Source organism: Emys orbicularis, chromosome 2, assembly GCF_028017835.1.
Source record: "Emys orbicularis isolate rEmyOrb1 chromosome 2, rEmyOrb1.hap1, whole genome shotgun sequence".
NCBI classification, from domain to species: Eukaryota; Metazoa; Chordata; order Testudines; family Emydidae; genus Emys; species Emys orbicularis.
Window position 1 is genome coordinate 175,606,265 of NC_088684.1, and position 27,520 is coordinate 175,633,784.

Sequence of the window (27,520 nt, forward strand, 5' to 3'; positions counted from 1 at the left end):
TGTTCTAGGTCCGAGAGAAGCATCCAAGCCTTGTTTTGAAATCTCATTTGTTTGCCTACTTCAGCTGTTCGCACAAAAACCAGAATTGCTGATTTAAATCTGGTCCATTCTAGTAGGGTTTTTTTCTTTTATCACAAAACAGTCATGAGTGCTGATGAGAATGCAGAACTTTGTGATCCCCCACACAAGGATATGAGCTCTGTCCCACTAATTCCTCAGTTGTGCTGTCTTGCCCAGAATGAACAGTTCTTATATTCAGTTTTTCAACAACACGGTGGCCTTAAGGCCTCACCCTAAGTTTTTGTCTGAAGTGGTGTCACAATTCCATCTTAAGTTTACTTATCTGTGTTTTTCTCCAACTCTCATTCAAATGCAGATTGCGTCTTCATTCACTGGATGTGAGACAATGCTTGGCATTTTACTTGGAAAGAACTAAGCCAGTTCCTTTATGGCCTTGTCTTTTTGTTTCCTTTGCAGATCAGATGAAGGGTTAAGCACTCTCTACACAAATGATTTCCAGCTGGCTAATATCCTATATTACAACAACTTATGGGATAGCTCAGACTTCGCCTCCACAAAGGTTAAGAGCTCATTTGATGAGGGCTTAGGCAACGTCAGTCACATTTCTGAGTGACGTTTCAATAGTGGACATTTGCAGGGCTGCTACTTGTCTTCCATACATACTTTTTACCAAATATTATTCTATTACAACTGCATCTAGATCAGATGAAAATTTTGGGAAGGCAGTCCTGCACTTGCTGTTTAAGTAGACTCCAAGCCCCCCACCTCCTTCTGATACTGCTTGTGAGGCATGTGACTGGAATACACATCTGCAACTACTTGAAGAAAAGACTGTTACATACCTGTATGGTAACTGCTGCTGTTGGAGATGTGGATGTAGACATGTAACTCACCCTCCATCCCCTCTGTATTGGAGTCTCAATTCTGATGCTCAGTACAAAGGGACCGAGGGGGGTTGGGGCAGTGCTTCTCTTAAATAGCCAGAGGAGGGACTAAGGGGCCAGAGGTCATGAGCACCACCCCCATGGGTACTGCTTGGCAAAGTTTTCTGGCTTTGCTGCACCCACACCTCAAACAGTTATCGTACAGGTAGGTAACAGTTTTTCAGACAAACCAGGATCTAAGTGTTCATAAATGCCCCCACCCACTTAAGGGTGAAGAGATGCAGAGTATCTTTCTCCACACTATACCGAAATGTCTTTTGCTTTTGTTCATGGCGAGGGTGAACATCTGTCTTGTTGTAAAGTTTCTTTTTTACCTTTAATTTAAGTGATTTTGACTGTCATTGCATCTGTTGGTTTCCCATTCAAAGTCTTATTATTGGGCAAGGCTAAACACTTGAGCCTGCACTGCATCACTGGGCAGACAGGGAGGGGTAATAACACTCTCTTGCCCAAATGCGCTCCCATTGAGACATCCTGGAGACTAAACTTTACTTTTCACTCCAAGTCCTTGAAGCATACTTTCAATATAAATACAGTGTTCCTTAAATGTATACATCTCACAGTGACTGAGTCTTGACAAGTTAGGAGCTTTCTGTAGACATCTCACATGATATCTTTTATAGATAAATACCCTGCAAGATGTGTATTTGGTGTAACATACATGGTCTTTCATGAGGACAGAGTCACTGTCACCCAAGTTTCTGCCTAAGGTGGTTTCCAACTTTCACATTAGTCAATTAATCTCCCAGTTTTCTTCCCTAAACTACACTCTACCCTGGCTGAAATGAAGCTTCAAACATTAGAAGTTGTAAGAGCACTGGCTTCATCATATCTAAACAAAACAATGTTCAGGTGTATGACCAGAAGAGCTCTGTGCGGCTCAAAAGCTTCTCTGTCTCCCCAACAGAAGTTGGTCCAATAAAAGTTAATACGCACCTTGTCTCTGACACTTTTGGCATTTGCTGAAAAGGTTAAGGCACAATTCATGTCATTCCAGAGACAGTTTCTAAGTAGATCTCTGACTGTTAGGACTTTTTGTGATGTGGCTAAGATGTACCTGGACATATTGGGGTTCATTCCACCAGGGCTCAAGCAGCCTGCTTAGGTAATACCCGGTTATCTGATATGCAAAGCAGCAATATGGAGCTCAATCCACACATTTTCCACTCATTGTTCCTGGTGAAAGCTTTCATGTTGGATGCTAGTTTTGGCAGGGCTGTCCTACAAACACTGTTCAAGTAGGCTTCTGCTCACCTACCTGCTGGATAACTGCCTGTTGATTACCAAGCATAGAATTTGTGTAGAAAATCATTTGCAGAAAGAATGGTTACTTACAATTCCTGTGCATCTTTGAGATGTGTTATCCACACAGATTCCATGTTCTGTCCACTTTTCCCCACTCTTTATGTCGTGGGCTATGGGAACCAAGAGGGCACAGGCATGGTCCAAATGGACACTGCTATTCAAAAGAATCCAATGTCAGGCATAAGTGTGCCAACAATGGAAGTTGTGTGGACAACACATTTAGAAGTATCCACAGCTATGTACCTGTTCTTTCATGCTCTCAGAAAGAGAACATATTAGTGACATAGAACTGTAGTCTTGGTGTTCAGTGCATACCCTTACCAGTTGTTACAAGACAGATGCTATCTGTAGGCTAATGTGGAATTACTGAAAACTGCTGTCACCTTAAATTCCATCCTTCAAGTGTTAAGAAAAATCCAGATGAGGAATTCAAGAGAGCTAGGTATATCCTGGATGGTTCTGAATTCTGATTGGTCCTTTCTTGTTTTGTGAAAGGAGATAAAACCTCTACCTCCATAGATTGGATTGTTAGATCCCTCTTACAAGTAAATTGTTCTTTCCGTAGGATGTAGAAGACAACTAACACTTCATTTTCCAATACAGAACAGGGAAAATGTCAACAGACAAATACTATTAATAATTCAAGCTGAGACTGTTCTTCAATTTTAAAAAAGAAGAATCCGTTCATATTTTAAAGGGTCAGCATGTGATATTCTCATCTAATTATGATTTTTACATTAATTCTGTTATAGGTTGACACATGCATTCGGAAAACAAAAGGTGTGATGACCATTTTATCCCAAGTTCTCCCACTCAGCTGCAAGCTACTGAAAAAGGTGAGTTAATGATCCATTTGCAGCAATGAGGAAACATAAAACCAATCCTGCTTCTCAGCTTTTTTTTGTTTGTTTGTTTTTACAGTGTGGAACTGGAAATGGCTGGCTTAGATCACCTCATCCATGGAGAGAGAACAGATTACAAAGAAATACAAATGAAGACAGCATGGAAGGGAAAACTGATGCCTTTGGAATAAAATCCTTGGAACATCATGTAGCAAATCTGACATTTTTAGAGAGCAAATAATTGTAGTATTTAGGAATGGAAGAACTTCATGTGGAAATTACAAACTGGCTAAAGTTTCAAAGCTGCTTTCTTTTGTGAAAGATAAAGCAGGTTATTTGAATTAAAGCTGTTGTGACCTTCTCACATCTAATAGATGTCATGGTACTTAACAGTAACAATTGCAAAGTCGGTCCGTTTTTAACTGTTCTGTATTTTTATAATGTGAATGTGTCCCTTTGCTCAACATTAATGCTGTTATTTTTGTAACTAACACTTGTGAACATCTTAATGAAAGTTTCACCCAAAGATGCTGCTAATGGACATTTATGCAGAGAAACTGGATATTTTTTGAGGATATGTGCTGCATATAATACTACTGTGGAAGTTTGTCCGTCTCATTGTTGGCCAGTATCAGGAAGATAATCTGGAAGGCTCTGGCCTAAAGCACTGAAAGTTGCTGTCTTAACTATGAGGTATTTCTGCAAAGAACAAGTCTACAGAAAACCTCCAGCTGTTTTGCAACACACCTGCCAATTTTTTTAAGGCTAATTTGATTTAAATAATTTAATTTTACTGCTGCCAATCTGAACTAATGATGTGTTCATCCTCCAAAAACATTTTATATTTCCAGTGACTACTTAAGAATTCTCTTTGTTTATAAGCTCTTTAGTGATAGATAGCTGATCTTACTGCTGCTTTTGATTTATTATCAAAACTTAGAGTAGGATTTGAAATGCATGTGAAACTACTGAAATCTTCATTTAGAATGTATGGCATATTTAAGTTTCATAAAGTAGATTTTTACAATGCAAGATTTAGAACTCTTAGAAACGATATTTTGATAGCAATTATGACCAATCATTGTACAAAGGGCATTATTTGATTCCAAGCCACTATACTATAAGTTGGAGATGCCTGTTTGCTCTTCGTACAGATGCCATACCTTATTTTGTTGGCCTTGTATATCATTATTCTTTTTTTATTGTTTCTTTAACTTAGGTTATTTTTCTTGTTTTACTACTTTGAGAACAGTAGAGTACTCTAAGGGCTTCAGGTGTTAAGGGTATTTAATTCTTGTGGGGCATCATCCTCTCACCAGTAGCTCTTTGTGTGTCCTTTGCTGGTAATGGACATCACAATGGGGATGCTGGATTTGCAGCACCAAAGAGGTAACTGCTGAAATCCTCAACACTAGAGATTGGGGATTAATCTTGATCAGCCAGAAATGGTCTTCATTTAAGTACCTGTATAAGATGACCTGGGGTTCTAAAAATAGGTGAAACTAAGGTTTTTTGCTTATGACATTAAGCACTAGAAAGATAGTTATTTTTCTATACTGCACCTGTCAAAAAATACAGAACACATTAAATGTTTAAACTGTTTATTTGTCTGAAATTAAATGACTGTTTACTGTTCACTCATTTAAAAAACATTAAACAAACCCATAAAAAATTAAAGAACTAATTTCCAGTCCCCTATGTTAAGTGTGTACAATTTTAAAATCTTTCATGTTACAACTCTTGCACTATGGGATATACTGGAAGTAGATGATTACAAGTGTTATCTATGCAATACTTAATTCTGAAGCTATTCACAGTGTGGTTCAGATATTTATGTATTCAGTTAAAAATAGAGCTTCATGAAGTTGAATTAAAACGTTTCAACAAAACTTCTTCATATTCCTTCTGTGTCAGAAGTCCTTGAGTTATGGTCTTACTTTCTTCAAATTTGGGTAGTACAACTGCAATGTATCCCTCAGTAGATGGCTAGAAAATAAGACCATGATATAGCACAGGAATAAAAATGAGAAAAAAACTTAATGTAAGCAAAATTCTTACCTTTTCTTGCAGAATAGTTGGATTATCCAGAATGTTTTCATTAACTTCCATCAACCGCCCTCTTATACAACTGCAAAAAAGTTCTAGTGTTAGTTAGGGTTACCATATTCAAACATTTAAAAAAGAGGACACTCCACGGGGCCCCGGTCCCGCCCCAACTCTGCCCCCTCCTCTGAGCACCCCGCATTCTCCCTCCTCCCTCCCGCTCTGATCTTGGTTGGAGGTTGCTAAGTGCTTCCCTGCTCCCCACTTGCCCTACAGCCCCTGCACCCCCCGCCCCTGCAGCCTCTGCGCCCCCTGCCTGCCCTGCCCCTGCGCCCCCATGCCCCTGCAGCCTCTATGCCCCTGCCTGCCCTGCTCCTCGCCCTGCAGCCTCTGCACCCCCCCGCCTGCTCTGCAGCCCCTATGCCCCTGCCGCCTCTGCACCCCCCCGCCTGCCCTGCTCACCAGGCAGCCTCTGCCTGGCGGGGGCTTCAGACGCTCAGCAGCGACCGGGACAGCGCAGGTCCCTGCAGCCCTGGCACATACCACACTCCCCACCCCGCAGCCTCCTTCCTGCCGCGCGGGGTGACGGGGCCGCAGGAAGGGTCCCCCAGTGGCCAGGGGGTCCCTGCCCGCGAGGGAAGCCCGAGCCGCTGGCTGGGCCCGGCCTCCCCGTGGTCCTGCGGGCTCGGCTGGGGCGCGCAGTCCGCCCGGCCTCCAGGGGCAGCAGCGGCCCCTTCGCCACCTTCTGCGGCTGCGCCCCCCCCTTCCCCCACCCGAGCTCGCTACAATGTAGCCGAGCGGCTGGGCTGCGCTGCGGACCCTGCAGGTTGTGCTGGGGCCGGGCGGACCCTGGCTTATGCTGCCTCCCTATTTCCCCGGACATGTTCGGCTTTTTGGCAATTCCCCCCGGACGGGGATTTGAGTACCAAAAAGCCGGACATGTCCAGGGAAATCCGGATGTATGGTAACCCTATGTTAGTAAAACCATGCTTTGTAATCAAAATACCAAAAAAAAAAGTTACTTACCTATATATAGTATATTCTTCTCCATCTGAACAAGATATCCTGCACAGAGGGGCAAGTTCTGTTAGAAACTGAGCACCCTGCATGTGAAACAAAAAATTCCTGTGAATTTAAAAGAAGTTTGTTTTTTGTTTTGTTTTTTAAGTGTGGCCTTCCTAGCATATTGAGAGAAAATTCTGAACCTTGTTACAATCAGTAGTACAAAGTAGTCACATGTTCCAAGATTGTTTTAAAAGACTTTTGGTCACACAGTTTTATCTCTTTCTAAATTTTCAACATGACTAAAAGTGACAGTCTGAAGTCATTCTCCACAATGCAGGAACCAAATATCCCCCTAAGGATTTCTTTTTACCAGTGTAAATGAACTGAAGTAAGTGTGTGTGGACATTTACTTGAAAATAAGACCGTCTTATAATAAAATAAAGACGTTTCTTTTGTTCTACTTTGGGTGTAGACCAGCCCTCAGGAGTTATCTACACACACTTCTAACAGCTTACTTAAACCAAAATTGGTTTAGCTCAAACTTGGTTCTAAATCAACATAAGCTAAATTGAAATGAGTATCCATGCTGCCTTATGCGCTGGTTTAACTAAACGTGTTTGAAATTACACCTTTAGTTAAACCAATGTGACTTTTTTTAGACAACCCATAAGCTTGCCATATATATATTTTCAACAAAAGGGCAGTTTTCATGTCCATTAAGTCCCTGACATCTCTGAAGAGGCTTTTAATGTTTGATATCTAGTTATTTAAAAATAAAAAATGTGACACCTTTAAGCCCTATATACAGTAAGGAAAGTTTCTTGACATTTTCCACCACTGTTAGCACCAGCATGGGCAATCTACTTCAGACAACCCTAGCACTGGTATTGTAACAGCATTACATAATCCTGCTCAGAACAGATCTAAGGAATGGGGTGCTTAGTAGACACACTGCTGCAGGTATCTGAAGAGCAGTCTAGGTTGGAGCTCTGGGTTCAGCTTCTCCAAGATTACTAAATTAATGTTAACAACGGTAGACAATGTAAGAAATTTCTTTCGGGGAAAGGAACTCCAGCCTCTGACACAGTGGATCCTTTTTATGTTCCCATTAGAGGTAAACATTGCAGGGACTTAAATAAAATATGAACTGACAAGGTAGTTTAAAAAAAAAAAAAAAAAGCCATACCCGCTTTGACTTTCCAGAGACCTTATTTTGAAGTCTACTACAGTTGGCACTGATTTGGTAATTAATACTCTTAATTGTTTTTCCATTTTGAAGAAGAGGATGAGCTTCTGCCAGCGTGATGACACAGATTCTGCAAGAAAAGTTACAGTTACCTACTGTACTTAGGCTTCATCCCTCGGATTGTTTAGCCTTCTAATAAGCAAATGCTAACTGCCTCCTATAGTGGGTTAGTTCTATGAAAGGCAATAATTTTCTTCAACTCAGCTGCTACCGAGAGCATGTGTCTTCACTACATTGTTCACTCAGGCTCTTCGTGGGGTGTTTCCCCTCACCCACAAAATCCAACTTTAGTGGAGAGTTCAACACAGACTACCTGGCTCATCTGGGACTGCAGGTTAAAACCTCTGAGCCTTTCACTAGGGTTGCTCACCTCCCCTCTTTGTAGTGAGCACTTAGGCTAAGCCACTCAAGTACTGACAGTCCTCCAATACTTTCCCACAATTCACTGGGAAAGAACCAGAGGCTCAGCTTACGACAGAGCAAAGGACAAGGAGGTAAACCTCCAGAAGTCTTAGCACCCACATGGTTAAGTGCAGCACCAGTGCAGAGATTATAATTCAGGTGTGGCTGCTCACACCTGAGTGCAGCTGACCTGGGTGCCAATCATACAAGTTAACTTTGCAGTGAAGACACACCCTGTATGTCAAGTATACCTGCTTGCTTCCGTGACAAGTTTTATATATCCATTGCCCCTCCTCCTACATTTTTAAATTACAACTGCAGGGCCAAATTCAACCCTCACTTCCATGTGTGCAACTCACTTGAAAACTTTGGGGATTGCACAGTTGTATCGCTAGCTGGAAATTGGCCTGCAGATCTGTCATCACTGATGCACAATCCATTAAGCATCCATGCCTTATTTTCAGATGGGAGATTGAAATTGCAAAGCAGGTAGTTAAAGCCATCTTTTTACTTGCAAACTGAACAAGTTTTATATAGATGTCATATAAGAACAACTGCAAATAGGAAATTTCACAGGTCATTTACAAGTGAAATATATCAAACAATGACAGCAGTAGCAAACTTACTCAACTGAGGGATCTATTCAGCCAGAGTCAAGGTATGCTGAGTACCTAAGTGTCACACATCTGCATTGCAATCTATGCTATTTTTAATCTTATATTTTAGTTTTAAATAATCTTTCCTCAAATGTAAGACCATAGTTTCCTAGGTGACAGTATCACCTCTGTAAGGTATTTCCTTGTTTTATACATAAACATTGAATTTTAAGATGTATTTTAAGGTCAGCAGCTTTATGAGTTCTAGAAAACACTCATACGGTGAATACTAGAATAAGACAATTCAGTAAAAATTAAAGAGGCATCAAGGCTATGAAATGAGAGCACAGTTAGGTAGAGTTCTAGAAATGAGTTAACTAATTAAAGGGGATGAAGTGTTTTGGTTCATTTTAAGAAGAAAGGGAGTTTCATGGAGCTGACTAAGCTTTATTATAAGGGGATGTTTCTCAAATGAGAATCAAGTAGACTTTAAATTCACTCTATCAAGACTAGTAATGTTACAAAACAGAATTTTCTATCAAAAATACATTGGAAACTGTAGGCCCTATGGACTATGATGTACAATTACTGATTTTTAAAGGCAGATTAAGTCAAAGTGTGGTCTAGGCATTATCATCTCGTAGTAAGGTGCACATACTAAAAGTGAATTAGCTGTGTAACAACAGGCCGAAAGCTGAAAATCTCATTCTATACCTCCTTCCCTATGAGAAATGGTGTATGCTAGGGTGGTACCCAATACAAAATATGCCATGGACTCTATACAGAATTATGCTCAGCTTTTGTTTTTAAAAAGTGTTTCTAGCCCTTATGATTAGGGTTGCCGATTAATCGCAGTTAACTCGCAATTAACTCAAAAAAAAATCATTAAAAAAATTAATCGCGATTAATTGCACTGTTAAACAATAGAATACCAATTGAAATTTATTAAATATTTTTGGATGTTTTTCTACATTTTCAAATATATTGATTTAAATTACAACAGAATACAAAATGTATAATGCTCACTTTATACTTTTTATTACAAATACTTGCACTGTAAAAATGAAACAAAAGAAATCGTATTTTTCAATGCACTTCATACAAGTACTGTAGTGCAATCTCTATCATGAAAGTGCAACTTACAAATGTAGGTTTTTTTTGTTACATTGTTTTGTTTTTGAGTGCAGTAATGTAAAACTTTAGAGCCTACAAGTCCACTCAGTCCTATTTCTTGTTCAGCCATTTGCTAAGAGACACAAGTTTGTTTGCATTTACGGGAGATAATGCTGCCCGCTTCTTAATTACAATGTCACCTGAAAGTGAGAATAGGCGTTTGTATGGCACTGTTGTAGCCAGCATTGCAAGTTATTTACGTACCAGATACGCTAAAGATTCATATGCCTCTTCATGCTTTGGCCATCATTCCAGAGGTCATGTTTCCATGCTGATGACACTCTTTAAAAAAAATAAGGCCTTAATTAAATTTGACTGAACTCCTTGGGGAAAAATTTTATGTCTTCTGCTCTGTTTTACCCGCATTCTGCCATATATTTCATGTTATAGCAGTCTTGGATGATGACCCAGCACATGTTGTTCGTTTTAAGAACACTTTCACTGCAGATTTGACACCAATATAAAATTTCTTAAGATAGCTACAGCACTCGACCCAAGATTTAAGTATCTGAAGTGTCTTCCAAAACCTGAGAGGGACAAGAGGTGGAGCATGCTTTGAGAAGTCTTAAAAGAGCAACACTGATGCAAAAACTGCAGAACCCAAACCACCAAAAATGAAAATCAATCTTCTGCTGGTGTCATCTGACTCAGATGATTAAAATGAACATGCATCAGTCTGCTCTGCTTTGGATCGTTATCGAGCAGAACCCGTCATCAGCATGAATGCATGTCCTCTGGAATGGTGGCTGAAGCATCAAGGGACATATGAATCTTTAGTACATCTGTCATGTAAATATCTTGTGACGGCTACAAGAGTGCTATGCAAAAGCCTATTCTTACTTTCAGGTGACACTGTAAACAAGAAGTAGGCAACATCATCTTCTACAAATGTAAACAAACTTGTTTGTCTGAGCGATTGGCTGAACAAGAAGTAGGACTGAGTGGGCTTGTAGGCTCTAAAGTTGTACATTGTTTTATTTTTGAATGCAGGGGTTTTTTGTACATAATTCTACATTTGTAAGTTCAACTTTCATGATAAAGAGATCGGACTACAGTACTTGTATGAGGTGAATTGAAAAATACTGTTTCTTGTTTTTTACACTGCAAATATTTGTAATCAAAAATATAAAGTGAGAACTGTACACTTTGTATTCTGTGTTGTAATTGAAATCAATATATTTGAAAATGTAGAAAACATCCAAAAATATTTAAATAAATGTGAAATTAATTGCACTTAATCGTGATTAATCACATGATTAAAAAAATTAAATTTTTTTATTGCTTGACAGCCCTACTTATGATTTCAAAGACAACCTCAAAAATGAGCCAAATGTAAGTCAATATCACATCACCTGCCTGACTGTGGAGACAGCCTGAAACAATGGCTCTCAGAAGTTTTTTTTTTTTTTTTTTTTTTTTTTTTACCAGATACCAGAGATTTCAACATTTCAGACATGCAATTTGTCATTTTGCTGCAGTCAGGCACATTGTTTTGGTTTTGGTCTCCCTACCGGAAGCCTGCCTGCAGCTGCCTCTTGCTCCTTCTTTTCTTCACAAGAGGACAAGATTATAGTGTATCCTTCCTGACTGTGCCAGAAAACAGGCAGAGTCAGTAGCACTGGCTGGCAAGCTAAACTGCCTGGAGGAAAGCACAGCAGCTGAGGCCCAAGGCACCAGTGAGATTAGATACTGAAGTCAGCAATACATGCCCCTTCCCAGGAGATTCTTAGCTGGGTCACCTGGACAACACTGGGAGCTGAGAGCCAAGAAGGGGAATGGGGGCTGCTTCCAGAGCACAACTAAAACCCCTCTTTAAAAATAATCACATTTTCTATCACTGAGTATTTTCAAATCTGACCCAGAGCTGTGTGCGCATGTATTATGGTGGGGAAATGGGAACAAAAAGGCATTTCATGGAATCTAGAGGTTGGTGCAAATCCAGTGCAAATATATATGCTGATGTTAGCAGTGCCCAGGGAAGAAACGGATAAATTTTATAATGATCTAGGAATTATTCAGAGGAAGTTCTATGGCCTGTTATACAGAAGGTCAGACCAGATGAACACAGTGGTCCCTTCTGGCCTTTGAATCTATGAAAGCAATACAAAAAGTTTCAAGACAAGACGTCTAACTGGTGATGGGAGATTTTAATGCAGAAATAGGATCAGACTGAAATTCCTGGGCTGGAGCAATAGGCAGATTCGGACTCTGAAGATAACAAAAGAAGGGAGGCAGAAGTTTAAGAGCCTAAGGGTATGTCTACACTACGAAATTAGGTTGATTTTATAGAAGTCAATTTTTAGAAATCGATTTTATACAGTCGATTTCATATGTCCACACTAAGCGCATTAAGTTGGCAGAGTGCGTCCTCACTACCCTGGCTAGCATCGACTTACGGAGTGGCTATTCCACAGTTCCCGCAGTCTCCGCCGCCCATTGGAATTCTGGGTTAAGCTCCCAATGCCTGATGGGGCAAAAACATTGTCGTGGGTGGTTTTGGGTACATATCATCAGTCGCCCCTCCCTCCGTGAAAGCAACGGCAGACAATTGTTTCGCGCCTTTTTCCTGGGTTACCCGTGCAGACACCATACCACAGCAAGCATGGAGCCCACTCAGCTCACCGTCACCGCTGCTGTTGCATCAGAGAGGCTTTGAAAACCAGTTTCATGACTGGCCAGGCTTCAGTGTGACAGTTGTGTGTGTTTCTCCTTGATGCAAACCCACCCCCTTTGTTGATTTTAATTCCCTGTAAGCCAACCACCCTCCCCCCTTTGAAATAAAGGAACTATTGTTTTGAAACCATGCATTCATTCTTTATTAATTTTTTAAAAATGAGATAACGGACAAGGTAGCCTGGAAGGGTTGGGGGAGGAGGGAAGGACAAGGCCACATTGCTTATAGCCACACTAAAAATCAAACTTTTTGAATGACAGCCTTCTGTTGCTTGGGCCATCCTCTGGAGTGGAGTGGCTGGGTGCCTGGAGCCTCCTCCCCCCATGTTCTTGGGCGTCTGGGTGAGGAGGCTATGGAACATGGGGAGGAGGGTAGGCGGTTATACAGTGGATGCAGCAGGGGTCTGTGCTCTTGTTGGCTTTCCTGCAGCTCCAACAGACGCTTCATGATGTCTGTTTGCTCCCCAATTAGCCTCAGCATCGCGTCCTGCCTCCGCTCTTCACGCTCACTTAATTCTTTCCTGGCCTCTGCCACTGAATTAAGCTGTGCCCTATCAGTGCGGGAGGACTGCATGAGCTCGGAAAACATATCATTGCGAGTGTTTTTTTCGCCTTCTAATCTGCGATAACCTCAGGCACAGAGATGATGGGGGAGCGTAGAAACATTCTACGCTCTATGATTCTGGGGGACTGCATGGTCACCTGTGCTGCTGAGTTCGCCACGCTGACCAAACAGGAAACAAAATTCAAAAGTTCCCAGGGCTTTTCCTGTGTACCTGGCTAGTGCATCGGAGTTCAAAGCGCTGTCCAGAGCGGTCACAATGGAGCACTCTGGGATAGTTCCCAGAGGCCAATACCGTCAATTTGCATCCGGACTACCCCAAATTCGACCCAGCAAAGTCGATTTTAGCGCTACTCCCCTCGCTGGGGAGGAGTACAGAAGTTGATTTTAAGAGCCCTTTAGGTCAACGGAACGGGATTGGTTGTGTGGATGCATTCATTTTTATATGACCTAACGCGGCTAAATTCGACCTAACCCCGTAATGTAGATCAGGCCTAACCAAGAATCTCATAAACCCATGTATTTCAACAAAGAAAGCTGCAGAAAAAATGGACTGGGATATTACCTGATTTTCAAATGAAGACTTCATATTTGTGAAGCCAGATGGAAATCAAGTGTTGTCATGGAGATCATCTGAAGACAGTATCAGATCAGATAATAAGTTAGTGCTGGCATAAAAGAGGTTGAGAGCAACCAAAAAAGTGCCAAGAACGAAGATCTATGACACTGGCAAATTGAAAGAGCCAGCTATCAGGGAAAGAAAACAAAGAAGCTGTGCAGAAAAACATGTTTCTGGTGGGAAAAAAATGTTGAAGAGGCATGGAACAGTGTAAAAAATGGGATGATAATAGTGGCTGAACAAGGGTTAGGCTATAGCGCCAAAACTAAGAAACCAAGGTGGATAATAGAGGAAGTACTTCAGTTGAATGACAAGCATAGGAAACTGAAGGAAAATAAAAAGGAAGATGCAAATCTAAAAGCTGAGTACAATAGGTTGTAAATAGAAAGTGAAGAGAAACAGAAAAAAATGAATAAGCAAACAATTAGGGCTGTCGATTAATCGCAGTTAACTCATGCAATTAAAAAAATGAATCGCGGTTAATCACACTTTTAATCGCACTGTTAAACAATAGGATACAAATTGAAAATTATATTTTTGGATGTTTTTCTACATTTTCAAATATGTTGATTTCAATTACAACACAGAATGCAAAGTGTACAGTGCTCACTTTATATTTTTTTATTACAAATATTTGCACTGTAAAAATGATAGAGTATTTTTCAATTCACCTCATACAAGTACTGTAGTGCAATCAAAAGTGCAACTTACAAATGTAGATTTTTTTTTTTTGGTTACATAACTGTTTTGTTTTTCTGAGTGCAATGTAGAACTTCAGAGGCTACAAGTCCACTCAGTACTACTTCTTGTTCAGCCAATCGCTAAGACAAACAAGTTTGTTTACATTTACGGGAGATAATGCTGCCCGCTTCTTATTTACAATGTCACCTGAAAGTGAGAACAGGCGTTCGCATGGCACTTTTGTAATCAGCATTGCGAGGTATTTACGTGCCAGATATGCTAAACATTATTATGCCCCTTTGGGCTTTGGCCATCATTCCAGAATACATGCTTCAATGCTGATGATGCTCATTAAAAAATAATGCGTTAATTAAATCTGTGGCTGAACTCCTTGGTGGAGAACTGTATGTCTTTGGCTCTGTTTTGCCCGCATTCTGCCATATATTCCATGTTATAGCAGTCTCGGATGATGACCCAGCACATGTTCATTTTAAGAACATTTTCACAGCAGATTTGACAAAACACAAAAGGTACCAATGTGAGATTTCTAAAGATAGCTACAGAACTCAACACATGGTTTAAGAATCTGAGGTGCCTTCCAAAATCCGAGAGGGATGAGGTGCAGAGCATGCTTTCAGAAGCAACATTCCAATGCGGAAGCCTACAGAACCCGAACCACCAAAAAAGAAAATCAACCTTCTGCTTGTGGCATCTGACTCAGATGTTGAAAATGAACATTCGTCGGTCCGCACTGCTTTGGATGGTTATCGAGCAGAACCAGTTATCAGCATGGACGCATGACCTCAAGAATGGTGGTTGAAGCATGAAGGGACATATGAATCTTTAGCGCAGAGGTGGGCAAACTACAACCCACGGCCCACATCCGGCCCGCGGGATCGTCCTGCCCGGCTCTTGAGCTCCCGGCCAGGGAGGCTAGCCCCCGGCCCCTCCCCCGCTGTCCCCCCTCTCCTGCAGCTATGCCACCGCGTGGGCAGCGCTCTGTGCGGCAGGGCTGCGAGCTCCTGCGGAGCAGTGCGGCAGTGTGTCTAGCTCCGTCCAGGCAGCGCAGCCGCCAGACATGCTGCTCTGAGCGGCATGGTAAGGGGGTCAAGGCCGGGGGTCTCGGGGGGGCACTCAGAGGACAGGGGGCAGGTGGATTTGGGACGGGGGCAGGGGACGGGGAACAGGGTGGGTTGGATAAGCGTGGGAGTCCCGGGGGGCCTGTCAGGGGGCAGGGGTGTGGATAGGGATCAGGAGACGGGGAACGGGGGGTTGGATAAGCGTGGGAGTCCTGGGTGGCCTGTCAGGGAGCGGGGGTGTGAATAGGGGTCGAGGCAGTCAGGGGGCAGGGAGCAGGGGGGCATTGGATGGGGGCAGGGTCCCGGGGGGGCGGTTAGGGGCTGGGGGTCCCAAGAGGGGGCGGATAGGGGTGGGGGCCAGGCTGTTTGAGGAGGCACAGCCTTCCCTACCTGGTCCTCCATACAGTTTTGCAACCCCAATGTGGCCCTCGGGCCAAAAAGTTTGCCCACCCCTGCTTTAGCACATCTGGCACGTAAATATCTTGCGACACTGGCTACAACAATGCCATGCAAACACCTGTTGTCACTTTCAGGTGACATTGTAAACAAGAAGTGGGCAGCATTATCTCCTGCAAAATGTAAACAAACTTGTTTGTCTGCGCGATTGGCTGAACAAGAAGTAGGACTGAGTGAACTTGTAGGCTCTGAAGTTTTACAATGTTTTATTTTTGAGTGTAGTTAATTTTTTTGTACATAATTCTATATTTGTAAGTTCAGCTTTCATGTTCAAGAGATTGCACTACATTATTTGTATCAGGAGAATTGAAAATACTATTTTATTTTACTGTGCAAATATTTGTAATAAAAAATATTAAGTGAGCACTGTACACTTTGTATTCTGTGTGGTAACTGAAATCAATATATTTGAAAATATAGAAAACATCCAAAAACATTTAAATAAATGGTATTCTATTATTCTTTAACAGTGCGATTAATTTTTTAATCGCTTGACAGCCCTACAAACCTACAAGAAGCAGAAGAATACATGAAGAGGAACAAACGTGTTATATCACAAAATAAGAGAACTGAGCGGGACATAGGAGTTGAAGATATCAGCAGTGAAAGACAAGCACAGCCAAATAATTGAGGATGAACAAACAACGTAAAGAATATTTTGAAGAACTGTGCAACCTGCAGAATGTGGATGAAACAGTCCTGGAGAAGCTCCCCAGTACAAACAAGGGAGAGCAGGTGCCGAAATTTTTAGAAGAAATAGCAAAGATCTTGATAGAAAGTTTGAAAAAGAAAAAGGCTCTGGGAAACAGCAACATAACCACAGAGCTATTCCACAAGAGAAAATGCTAAGCAAATAGAGGAAAAGTGATAATAGTACCAATCTATAAAAAGAGATAAGACTGAATGCAAGAACTATAGGAATCAATTAATTGAGCATACCAGGAAAAGTATTCACCGAGATGCAGCAGAGGACAACGAAAAGGTATGTGGAAGCAGCGCTTGCAGAGGAACAGGCCAGACTTCAACCAAGATGAACTATAAAAGATCAGCTAATTGTGATGAGGCAGATATCAGAGAAGTATACAAAACACAACTAAACCTGCTACAACAACTTTATCAAAAGCTTGTATGAAGTTTATAGTATTTGGCAGAAGGCGTCATGGCAAGTTTTGAGAACATATGTATCCCTAAGAAATCAAACTGATAGAAGACATTTACAGCAAGTCGTGCCGCACCCTCACCCCCTGCACCCCGCACCCCAACTCCCTGTCTTGAGCCCCCCCCCCCACACCCCTATTGGGGCATTAACACTTTCTTTCTTCCCCTGAGTGACGTGGGAGCGTTCCCAGCACACTCTGCTGTTATTTTATTACTTTATCAATAAAGCTTTAAAATTTAGACACTTGGTGTGCCTCGTCATTTCCCCCCCCCCCCCAAAAAAGATCCTGTGGCCCAGCCTGATTAACTGTGGCCCAGGCAGATTGGTAACGAAAATCTGTCATACTGGATGAACACAGAAGAAAAAGGTTTAGAGACGAATTAACCTGTGAAGTGGGTACAAGGCAAAAAATAGTGGAAAGATTGAATTCGATGCCATCATTACTTCTGAGCTGACGGACAGAATTGAAGAACAAGAGAAATGGCTGGTGCCACAGAGTACATGGGGCCCTGCTATTAGGAAACCTCAAATACATAAGGGCATGTCTACACTACAAAATTTGATCAACATAAGTTAGGTTGATCTACAGCCTCCACAGCAATTAAATCAACTACCCTCCGTCTGCCAGTGGTGCGTCTCTTCACCAAGAGTGCTTGCACTGACTGAAGTGGGGCATTGTGAGGCACTGACAGCTGGAGTGTGGGGCACTGACAGCCACACGGGGCTCAGAGCTGGAGCCCCTCAACCCCCCCAGGACAGAGCTCAATTTCACAGCAGAGAGCCTACCACCAGTGAAACTGACATTCTTGCATAACTTGCGCAGAATTAATGTTTTGCACAGAATTTTATTTTTCCCCATAGAATTGGTGCTGCAGAGCTGCTGGCTGCCACTAGGGGCCATTGAACCCAGAAGAGCGCAGCTCTCCTGCTCACAAATACAGGACACTGCTGGGGGAGGGGACAGCTGTGGTTCCTGGCACATCCTGAAGGAAGAAGACGCCATGCAGGAAACTCCATACAAGCCCGAGACTCAGCATCAGGATGTTTATCCCTTGGATTCTTGGGCTCTGTGTGGTAGGGGCTGTGGGTGTCTGGGCTTGGGCCTGCCCCACAGCTGGGCTCTGGGGGGGTAGGTGTCTGGTCTTGGGGACACCCTGCAGCTGGGCTCTGGGGGTGCGGGTGTCTGGGCTGAGGGCATCCCATGGCTGGGCTCTGGGGGGTAGAGGGTGTAGGTGTCTGGGCCGGGGTGTGGCCTGCAGCTGGGCTTGGGGTAGGGTGTGTAGGTGTCTGGGCACCCTGCAGCTGGGCTCTGGGGGCAGTGGATGCAGGTGTGTGGGCCAGGGAGTGTCCTGCAGCTGGGTTCTGGGAGGGGAGGGTGTGTGTGTGTGTGTCTGAGACCAGAGGGGCAGAGTTTCCCCCCTAAGATATGCCCAGGTGGCACATGTGAAAACACCCAAACTGAGGCACCCAACAAAAGCATAACAGAGAAACAGGAACTGGGTTGTCGCAGGGGCTTCTTTAACTCTCTACTCCTGGGGGAACTGGGTTTTGTTGTCTCTATTGTTACAAACATACTTGCTGACATATTTGAAATAAATTACCAAAATAATTGAAAATGGTATGATTATATGGTGTTATTTTGACAAAATATACAGAATTTTCCAGAAATTTAAAATATTGTGCACAGAATTCCCCCAGGAGTAAAAATAGTCCTCAGTCAATAGGAAAGGTTCTTTGGCAGATATTTACACCCAGCATATAGGAGTGTTTTATGCAAGGTGAAAGGGTTCTATCTGCCTGTGGCTTGAAACAGAGCGGTTGCATGTCTGTTGATTCTCAGTTTCCTGCCTTTGTTAGTATACCATTTTAGTCTTAGCTTTTTCAATTTACTTTATTTAGAAGGGTCCCTCCCCCCACTTCTTTTATTGGTCCATTATCACCCGGGGTTATGCGAAAGGCCCCAGAGTTTAAGCCCTGGCACGGGTCTTTTCCTATTAGTGATTGGCATTCGAGCTGAGGCCAGCTACATTCAGGAACACTAGAGGCTTAAATGTCATCCTCTGTTGCTGGAAACCCTTCAGAAGAGGAGCAGCTCTAACTGCTCTAACTACCCACTACTACTTTGCTCCTGTTTGAGATGCAGTGTGTATACCATTAAGAACAGGAAAAATGTCTACATCCCATCTGGAGAAGACAGGAAGGGATAAGAGGGAAAACACAGAATGGCATTGGCCCTTCTGCAGAAGAAGAGAAAGAGAACAAGTTCTACCCCCCTCTCACCAGCTAGGAGTGGTCAGGGACACTTAGGCCTCCATACTAGGCCACAGCATTTAGACATGGCTTTGGGAGTAGGGCAGGGGGAGGACATTGATATTTTCATGGGGCTAGTCTTATTAGAGCAAACCTTATCAATATTATACACATCTAAAAGGGTACAAAATAATAAGGCATTGAATGCAAAAGATACTGACAATTAAAAATGTTACAAGTGACTAATTTCCCATTTCAGTTTATTTTTAGTGTTTATAACAAATGCAAGAAGAGACAAATTATTTTTTCCACTTAATGTCATTAACACTTTCATCTTGAATGTTTAGCTAAGTAGCCAAGTTGGATAGAAGGCCCTTTAATAGCATGCCTAGTGTTCTTTCTCTGAAGTTTATTTATACAAAAAAAAAAAAAGTTATTTAGGGAGGAGAGACTGGGTGGGCCCAAGAACAGCAAAATGGGCTCCCCTCTCTATGCACATACATGTCTGCCTGCTCTTCAGCAGCAGCATAACTCCTCTCTGGGAACTGCAGAGGAGTCCCTGCAAGTAAAGAACTCCCCACCCCACTAATCCCTACTTCCTGTAGGGATCTGGAGGCCTCTCTCTGTGAACTCCCTGCTTCAGAGAGAAGAGGGCTCCCCCGGCCTTCATGGACTTCTGTTACTCCCCAGCCCCATTCATGGGGATAGTGACTGAAGAAAGGGATTGTGTGAAACCCAATGTTTCAGTTCTGTGGAAGAGTCTAGGGAGTGCATGGAGCTACCCATCCCCTTGTTCAGGGACTGGGAGAGGAAGAGGTTCTCCACTTTGGAGGAAGCCCCAAGTACCAAAGAGTTTTAGAAGTAGAAATAAATAGCTCCTAATCTGATTTTAAAAGATTAGCTGAATCACTAGATTGTTAATGTACTCTGTACAAAGCTGAGTATGAACTAATATGACTGTTTTCTACTTTATTATCAGCCTTATAATTTCTAGCAGGACCAGAAGATCAGAGTTGCAAGCAGACAAAGGAACAGCAGGAGTCTTCAACAGCTGTTCAGTGTGACCGGTGAAGGATTTTAAAAGAGGATGCATGTCCCCTTTGCTTCTTTATGTTGTAAGAAACAAGACTGAAATGAGGTTTTCTGCTGTTTATTTTCTAAAGTTATTGATTTGTACCCAAGAAATCTCAGGAACATTAAGACTATTCTTCCCTATTTTGCTGGAAGACTTCAGAAATGTCTATTGTCAGCTCCCACACCTTAACTGGAGGGAGAAATCAACAAGATGCATCTTTTTCTTCCAAACGTTTATTGATGTAACATGTATTAAACAAAACAAAGTTGAATCTCTTGCCCTCAATTACTCAGCTTGCAGTGACTTATTAACCATTTAGATTGTGGCTGTGCCCAAGATGTGCTTGGTATTTTCCAACCATGTCCTTTGTAATGTCAATTTTACAAGTTCAAGTAACTATAAAATTTTCCAGGGTAGACATGACCTGGTGCTCTAATGTTTGAAAAGAAGCAGAAAAAACCCAAACAGCCTTTTTGAACAAAGTTGGGCATTTTTTATACTTGAAAGAAACAAAATAGGACCCAAGTCCAATATCCTCCCACCCTGGAAGGTCTAATTTTTTTTCTCATTTAGTACAACTACTTAATACTTACACTTTTTCTCAGAACCAGAGATTCAGTCATAATAGAAGAGCACAGGCTGCTTCTAAAAAACTAAGTGTTCCCTGCGTGTCTTCCCGTAGTACTGATCTTCATGTCCTGATAGGGACCATCCAGATGCCTTCTTTATTGTGATTACTACAACTGTAACCTCAAGAGATTACACAGCTTCTCAATTCACATTAATCAAAGTTTTGAAATATATTCCAATCTTTTTAAATCTGCTTTAAAATTTTCTTTTTGATTTAAGCTAAAGTCAGTAGGTTTCCTTTAAAAAGCGGGCCACATTGAGCCCCATGATGTCACTTTCCAATGTCATCTTAGTGATTTTTATACATATTTTATTAAAACTTTTACAAGTTACACTAATTTTACAGCTACCCACCCTGCAAACCTTGCCTGGGCTCTACAAGTCAAGTTATGTTCTGCCTTCTCATGCATAAATCACTAGTAGTAGAGGTTCTGCAGGCAAAGAGTAGCCCTATGGGTTAACAACTATAATTTTGTACTCAGTTCTGTTGAGAATGTAGGACCCAAGTCCAATATCCTCCCACCCTGGAATCCAGCTTACACTCGGAGTTGTGCTGACTACAGGACTAACAGAAGTACAAACTTAGCAACTAATTTAAGCAGACGCAATTCCAAATACACAAAAAAGAGAGCTGTTGAGTACCCTGACACCATTCTTACCCAATGATTTTCATGGTAAAACTGCATTTTAAAAATGGGAGGTCATTTGTTCATATTTGCAACTTATAGGAGACATACTCAGCAACATGACTCAAAAATTTTAAAATGAGACTTGTATTACAAAATAATTCCTTAAACATTTTTGGCCCAAATGCTATCAACTGGCGTCAGGGTAGGTATATTATGACCACCAAATATAAAAACCATCATATCTTCTGATACTAAAATATTTTGGAATTTTTTAAAATAAGACAAGATACTTTACATTTACATATTACAACCATCAGAAATTAAAATTAACAACTGATTTAGTAATTTGCATTTCACTAGACTGATGAATTTCAGTTTTAGGTTATCATACACTAGCAAAATATATACTCCAAATTTATACCATCAAATGGAAATGTTTCAATAAAAAGGCTTGTTGAAAAAAATTCAAAAATACTCATTCATATTAGGTTTTCCAATATTAAAACCTAACTATTGTGTCTAATTTACTTAGCTATGTACTTAGGGTAACTAAAGCATTAATAAAGAGGCTATCAAAGAACTGTGGTGCTTGCTCTGAAATAGAGAAAACCCAAATATTATCCTTTCAGTGTTGAAAACATTAGCTCTCTATTAAAGATTTGTGTTTTCAAACTAGTAGTGCAAAACAAATATCCTAAGGGCTGGTCCACACTAACCCCCCAGTTCGAACTAAGATCCGCAACTTCAGCTACGTGAATAACGTAGCTGAAGTCGAAGTACCTTAGTTCGAACTACAAGGTACTTACCGCGGGTCCACACACGGCAGGCAGGCTCCCCCGTCGACTCCGCGTACTCCTCTCGCGGAGCAGGAGTACCAGCGTCGACGGCGAGCACTTCCGGGATCGATTTATCGCGTCTAGACAAGATCCCAGAAGATCGATTGCTTACCGCCGAACCCAGAGATAAGTATAGACATACCCTAAGAACTTAACCAGCTTTTACTTACCTATTAGAATGCTGCAATATACAGTGGTCCTCACATAGATTACCCTTAACATCTGTAAAAAAGAACCAAAACCAATCACTACACTAAGCTAGAAACATACAAGAACCAATACACTGAAATGTATTTTTGCATACTAAGATGGACTTATAGTTCATGAAGAAGGTTTCTACACACTTCAGTGAGGATTGCGGATGATGAAGAGCAATCTCTGTGCCTCAGTTCCCCCATCTGTAGAACAGGAGTCATATTTTCCTTCTTTGTAAACTGCTTTGAGATCACTGATGAAAAGCACTATATGGAGGAATGGTATGATGGGACTGTCTACAATGGCATGTGGCCCATTGGTGACTGAGAGTAGCAAAAATCCCCAACAGCCAGAGACGGGACACTAGATGCAAGAGCAGTCACGCACCACTCCCTAGCAGAGAGGTACATCTTTTCAGGCACCCAGAGCAGCCGGCGGAGAGGTAAATCATAGCGGGGCTGGAGACACCCCAGCCAGTGGCTCCTACCCTGAGCCGGGATCAGCTGCTAATCCCGGCTGGGCTGAGGCAGGAGAGGACGGGACTGCCTCTTCCCCTGCAAGGAGGTCTGAGACAGCTCCAGACACCACCCCCAGAAACCTCCCCCAGATGCAGGAAGCTCAGCATCCTTCCCTGCTTCCTGCCCCCATCACTCCTCAACTGTGAGATGAGTCTCTGTACAGGGAGCTGCTCCCCCATCCACCCAACCCCCTTGCATCTGGACTTCCCATACCCAAACACCCCTGCCAAGCCTCAGCAGGTACATCCAGAACCCCCCTAGCCCTCCATACCCAAACTCCACCACATTGAACCTCAACCCCTGCATCTGGAGCCCTCTGCAATCAGACCCCCTGCCTCCAAACCCCCATCCCTGCACCCAGAGCACCCCCCACTGAGCTCCTTGCACTCAAACCCCAACTCTGATGTCCCTCCCCCTATACCACCCTGAGCCCCCACATCACTGACCCCCAACTAGCTGTACCCAGACCCCCACCCCACCAAGCCCCACTCTCCCAGCACCCTGACCCCTCCGCTGAGCCCCAACCAGCTTCACCTGGAAGCCCTTGCAGAATCCCAGTGCCCCTGCACCTGGAACCTCCCCCCCTCCCCTGTGCATCCATACCCAGACCCCCCACCTAGCTGCCTGCCCCCAGATTGTCCCACACAGAATCCTCTCACCCCACGCCTAGATCCCCCACTAAGCCCCTCCACACTTGGATCCTGCCTGATAGAGCCTGCCTGCCCCACACCTGCTGTGCCTGGAGCAGAGGGGCAGGGCCCCAGGGCTTTTCTAGGGCAGATCCAGGGCTTGTGCTGTGTCAGGATTGGGTGCAGCCTCACCTTTGAGTCTGTGTCCCTGGGGTTGGGGGGGCTGCTGGGTGATCTCCCACCTTCAGCAAACCAGTGGCCTGTGCTCCCCACTGCCATGCCAGAGCCTCTGCATTTATTTATTGACAAATAAAACTTGCAGAATTTTAAAATATTGTGGGCAGAATTTTTAATTTTGGGCACAAAATTTCCCCAGGAGTACTGCTTGTATTCTCACAGCACCAGTCACAGACCAACACCTCACTGCACTAACTGATGTACAACACAGAACAAAGAGACAGCCCTGCAGACCCAAGGAGTTTACAACCCAAGTATAAAACAAGAGACAACAGATGGATACAGGCAGACTAGCAAATGAGTCCAAGAAAACCAGAAGACAATATTAGTCAGCATGACAGGCAGCTGGCTCAGCACATCAGCAGGGAGTGTTTTCCTACCCAAATAGTTAAATATGTAATCCTACTGCGGGCTCAGGTAGACTGGTACAAAGCTGCCTTATAATGCTGACGTTTATTCTCTTCAGTTTGCTGGCATAAGCTGTACTGGTATAAGGCACCTCTGTATCAGGATATCTGCACCTACACAAGGAAGGAAGTACACTGCTTCAACTGTATTGGTTTCACACTGATGCACCCAAAGTAACTGCATAGACCAGCCCTCGCATGCCCAAGGAAAGTCTGTACAACCCACAGCCACACACCACCCAGTCCCCCGTCACACAAAACCCGCCCACCCGAGCTCAGTGGGGCTAAAGCCTGAGCGAGGCTTTCACGCCAGCTCGGCCCCTTGGCAGGGAGGACACCGGCTAAGCGCTGGCAGCCCGGCCGCGCCTCCCCACCGGGGCCAGGCCGGCCAGACCCGCGCAGACCGAGCGCAGCCGCAGCGCACACGCGGGCGATGGCGGGGCTCGGCACAGGGGCTGGTCGCGCCCGAGCCGCGCGCTCCCAGAGGGAGACGAACCACCAGTCCCCTCCCCCCGGGGGGGCGGAAGAGGAGACTCGCCCCCACCCGTGACAGGGTTTGGCCCCGCGCGGGGGGAGGGGCGGGTACCTGGCTTGTACCAGCGCGTGAAGTACCGCTCCGTCACACCCGGCGCCGCGGCCATGCCCGCTCCCACCCGCCGGCAAGCGCGTCTCCCGCCAGTCACGGGGTTACCGCGAGCCAATCAGCGCGCGAGTCCCTTCCCGGCTTGCGTCCAGGCGGCGGCGGGAGGGGCCCCTGCCCCTCGCTCCGCGTCTCTGAGACACGTGCGATGGGCGGTGCCCTGTCAGCACGTGGCTTCTCGCCCGGAGAAGCTGACACACCGGTTCAGCGCTGACTCCGCGGGAAGGAAAAGCCGCTGCTGAAAAATCATCAATACATGTTTTAGAGCCTCCATGTTTTCCCCAGATGAGAGAATGAGCAAAGTCTCAGTGGAGGTAATCCTCTTTGATTGGGGGAACCACCTAAAGAGTCACAGAGAGTCCTGTGGCACCTTTAAGACTAACGGATGTATTGGAGCATAAGCTTTCGTGGGTGAATACCCAATTCGTCACCACGTCTAATGAAGTGGGTATTCACCCACGAAAGCTTATGCCCCAATACATCTGTTAGTCTATAAGGTGCCACAGGACTCTCTGTTGCTTTTTACAGATCCAGACTAACATTGCTACCCCTCTGATACTTGACACCTAGAGAGTGTGGCAGGAATTTCTTCTGGCCCAGTGAGTGCTGGAACAAATCATTTTGATGACCCTTTGATGAGCGATAGCAGAATTTGGGGTCTTGCACATCAGTTTCCTGTTTGGGGCAGAACTCAGTGATGCAGAAGCAGGTGAAGGTCAGTGCAATTTGCTTATAAACAAACTAAGTTTCCTTGAACAGGGGGTAATAAACAACTTACAAGCAACTCCTTCGTGCAGGGATCTCAGGGAAGCACCTCTGCCCTATCCCCAGAAGCAGCTGTCTTGTGTCTGGTCTCTTTCCAGGCCCTCATCCAAGCATCATCATAGCTTAACAAATTCTGTCTCTTTTCTTCCCACAACCAGGGCCGGCTCCAGGCACCAGCTTAACAAGCAGGTGCTTGGGGCGGCCAAGGGAGAGGGGCGGCACCTGTGGCAATTCAGGGGCGGCAGGTCCCTCACTCCGTCTAGAAGCGAAGGACCTGCCGCTGAACTGCCGCCGCCGATCGCGGCTTTTTTTTTTTTTTTTTTTTTTTGCTTGGGGCAGCAGAAATGCTGGAGCCGGCCCTGCCCACAGCCACTGTACATTTTACCTGGGAAACACCTAGTTCAGGCTGCTAACCGAGGCTGCACAGGCTGGCCAGGTGGGCATTTACTGTCCTGTTGACCCTGACTAGGGTTGCCAGGCATCCAGTTTTCGACCAGAACGCCCGGTCAAAAAGGGACCCTGGTGGCTCTGGTTGGCACCACCAACCAGGCCATTAAAAGTCCAGTCAGCAGCGCAGCAGGGGCCAGGGCTAAGGCAGGTTCCCTGCCTGCCCTAGCTCCACGTGGCAGAGGTGTAGGTGGCCAGGGAGGCTCCGTGTGCTGCCTGCGCCCCGAGTACTGGCTCTGCAGCTCCTATTGGCTGGGAACTGCAACCAATGGGAGCTGCAGGGGCAGCACCTCTGGGCGCAAGGCCAGTGCACGGAACCTCCCTAGCCACCCATGCACCTAGGGGCTGCAGGGACCTAGCGGCTGCTTCCTGGGAGCTGCGGTAAGCGCCGCCGGGACCACGCACACTGAACCCCCTCCAACACCCCAACCCCAGGTCCCAGCCCGGAGTTCCTTCCTGAACCCAAATTCCCTCCCAGAGCCCGCACCCCCCCCAACGCCCAGCCCCCTGCCCCAGCTCTGAGCCCCTCCTGCACCCCAAACCCCTCATCCCCAGCCTCACCCCAGAGCCTGCACTTCCAGCTGGAGGCCTAAGCCCCCCGCACCCCAACCCTCTGCCCCATTCTGGAGCCCCTTCCTATACCCCAAACCCCTCATCCCAGGCCCCACCCAAGAGCCCACACCCCCTCCCGCACTCTGAACCCCTTGGCCCCAGCCTGGAGCCCTCTCCCAGACCCCAAATCCATCATCCTCAGCCCCACCCCAGAGCCCACACCCCCAGCTAGAGACCTCACCCCTCTGCACCCCAACTCCCTGCACCAGCCCGGTGAAAGTGAGCGAGGGTGGGGAAGAGTGAGCAACAGAGGGAGGGGGAATGGAGTGAGCAGGGGCAGGCAGGGCCTCGGAGAAGGGGCAGGGGTGGGGCCTGAAGGCAGGGGCGGGGCAGGGTTGTTCAGTTTTGTGTGATTAGAAAGTTGGCAACCTTACCCCTGACCTGGTCTTGGAGGATTTGTAGTTTTGAGTAACATAGAATTCCATTGCTCAGCATGTTTAATGGAAGTTATGAAAGCTGTAATAGCAAGTAGGAGAACAAATAACTGGGTTATTAGGCTTGCTATGATTAAAGGACTGTTGTGATTAGTATGAGACCTTGTGGGAGTAGTAGTTAAAGGCTGGGATTTAGTTGAATAGTGTAGGTCTAAGGAGAATACCCCAGGGCAGATATTTTGCACACCCATTCTGAGAGACAAACAGGTAACCAGAAATGGGTATAGTATACCACAAAATTCTGCAAGAAGGGAAGTTTGGGGGGCTTTAGCAATTAAGATGCTATGCAGTATCTAAGTCATTAGACTATATTTACATATAGGGATTATTAAGAAATAAGTGTTGTAAATAATGAATATTTATACTTAATACTTAATTATGGACACTCCAGAGGCCACATATGGAGGGGG

At 44.4% G+C, this 27,520-nt stretch overlaps 2 protein-coding genes across 2 annotated transcripts in view; one reads left to right on the plus strand and one right to left on the minus strand.

The window, feature by feature from the left end:
* CTNNAL1 (catenin alpha like 1) overlaps window positions 1-3,353 on the plus strand; it is a 158,685-nt gene extending 155,332 nt beyond the window's left edge. The window contains exons 18-19 of the mRNA XM_065399786.1: window positions 3,023-3,106; window positions 3,192-3,353. Coding sequence (XP_065255858.1) covers window positions 3,023-3,106; window positions 3,192-3,353 — 246 coding nt within the window. The remainder of the gene's footprint in view (window positions 1-3,022; window positions 3,107-3,191) is intronic.
* Window positions 3,354-4,701: 1,348 nt separating this feature from the next.
* Window positions 4,702-24,880, minus strand: ABITRAM (actin binding transcription modulator). Its single transcript, XM_065399168.1, has 6 exons — window positions 24,799-24,880; window positions 22,397-22,448; window positions 7,347-7,476; window positions 6,182-6,258; window positions 5,171-5,240; window positions 4,702-5,098 (listed from the first exon to the last, which is right to left on the minus strand). The coding sequence occupies exons 1-6, from the start codon at window positions 24,851-24,853 to the stop codon at window positions 4,970-4,972; spliced, it is 513 nt and encodes a 170-aa protein (XP_065255240.1). The 5' UTR covers window positions 24,854-24,880; the 3' UTR covers window positions 4,702-4,969.
* Window positions 24,881-27,520: the final 2,640 nt, after the last annotated feature.

Bases quoted from the DNA above. Each gene is read 5' to 3' on its own strand.
- ABITRAM (XM_065399168.1), bottom strand. From the start codon at position 24,853: ATGGCCGCGGCGCCGGGTGTGACGGAGCGGTACTTCACGCGCTGGTAC. The intron at 7,477-22,396 runs GTAAGTAAAAGC...CTTTTCTTGCAG, and splicing joins ATATTGCAGCATTCTAATAG to AATCTGTGTCATCACGCTGG. The intron at 6,259-7,346 runs GTATGGCTTTTT...TTTCACATGCAG, and splicing joins TCTCTGGAAAGTCAAAGCGG to GGTGCTCAGTTTCTAACAGA.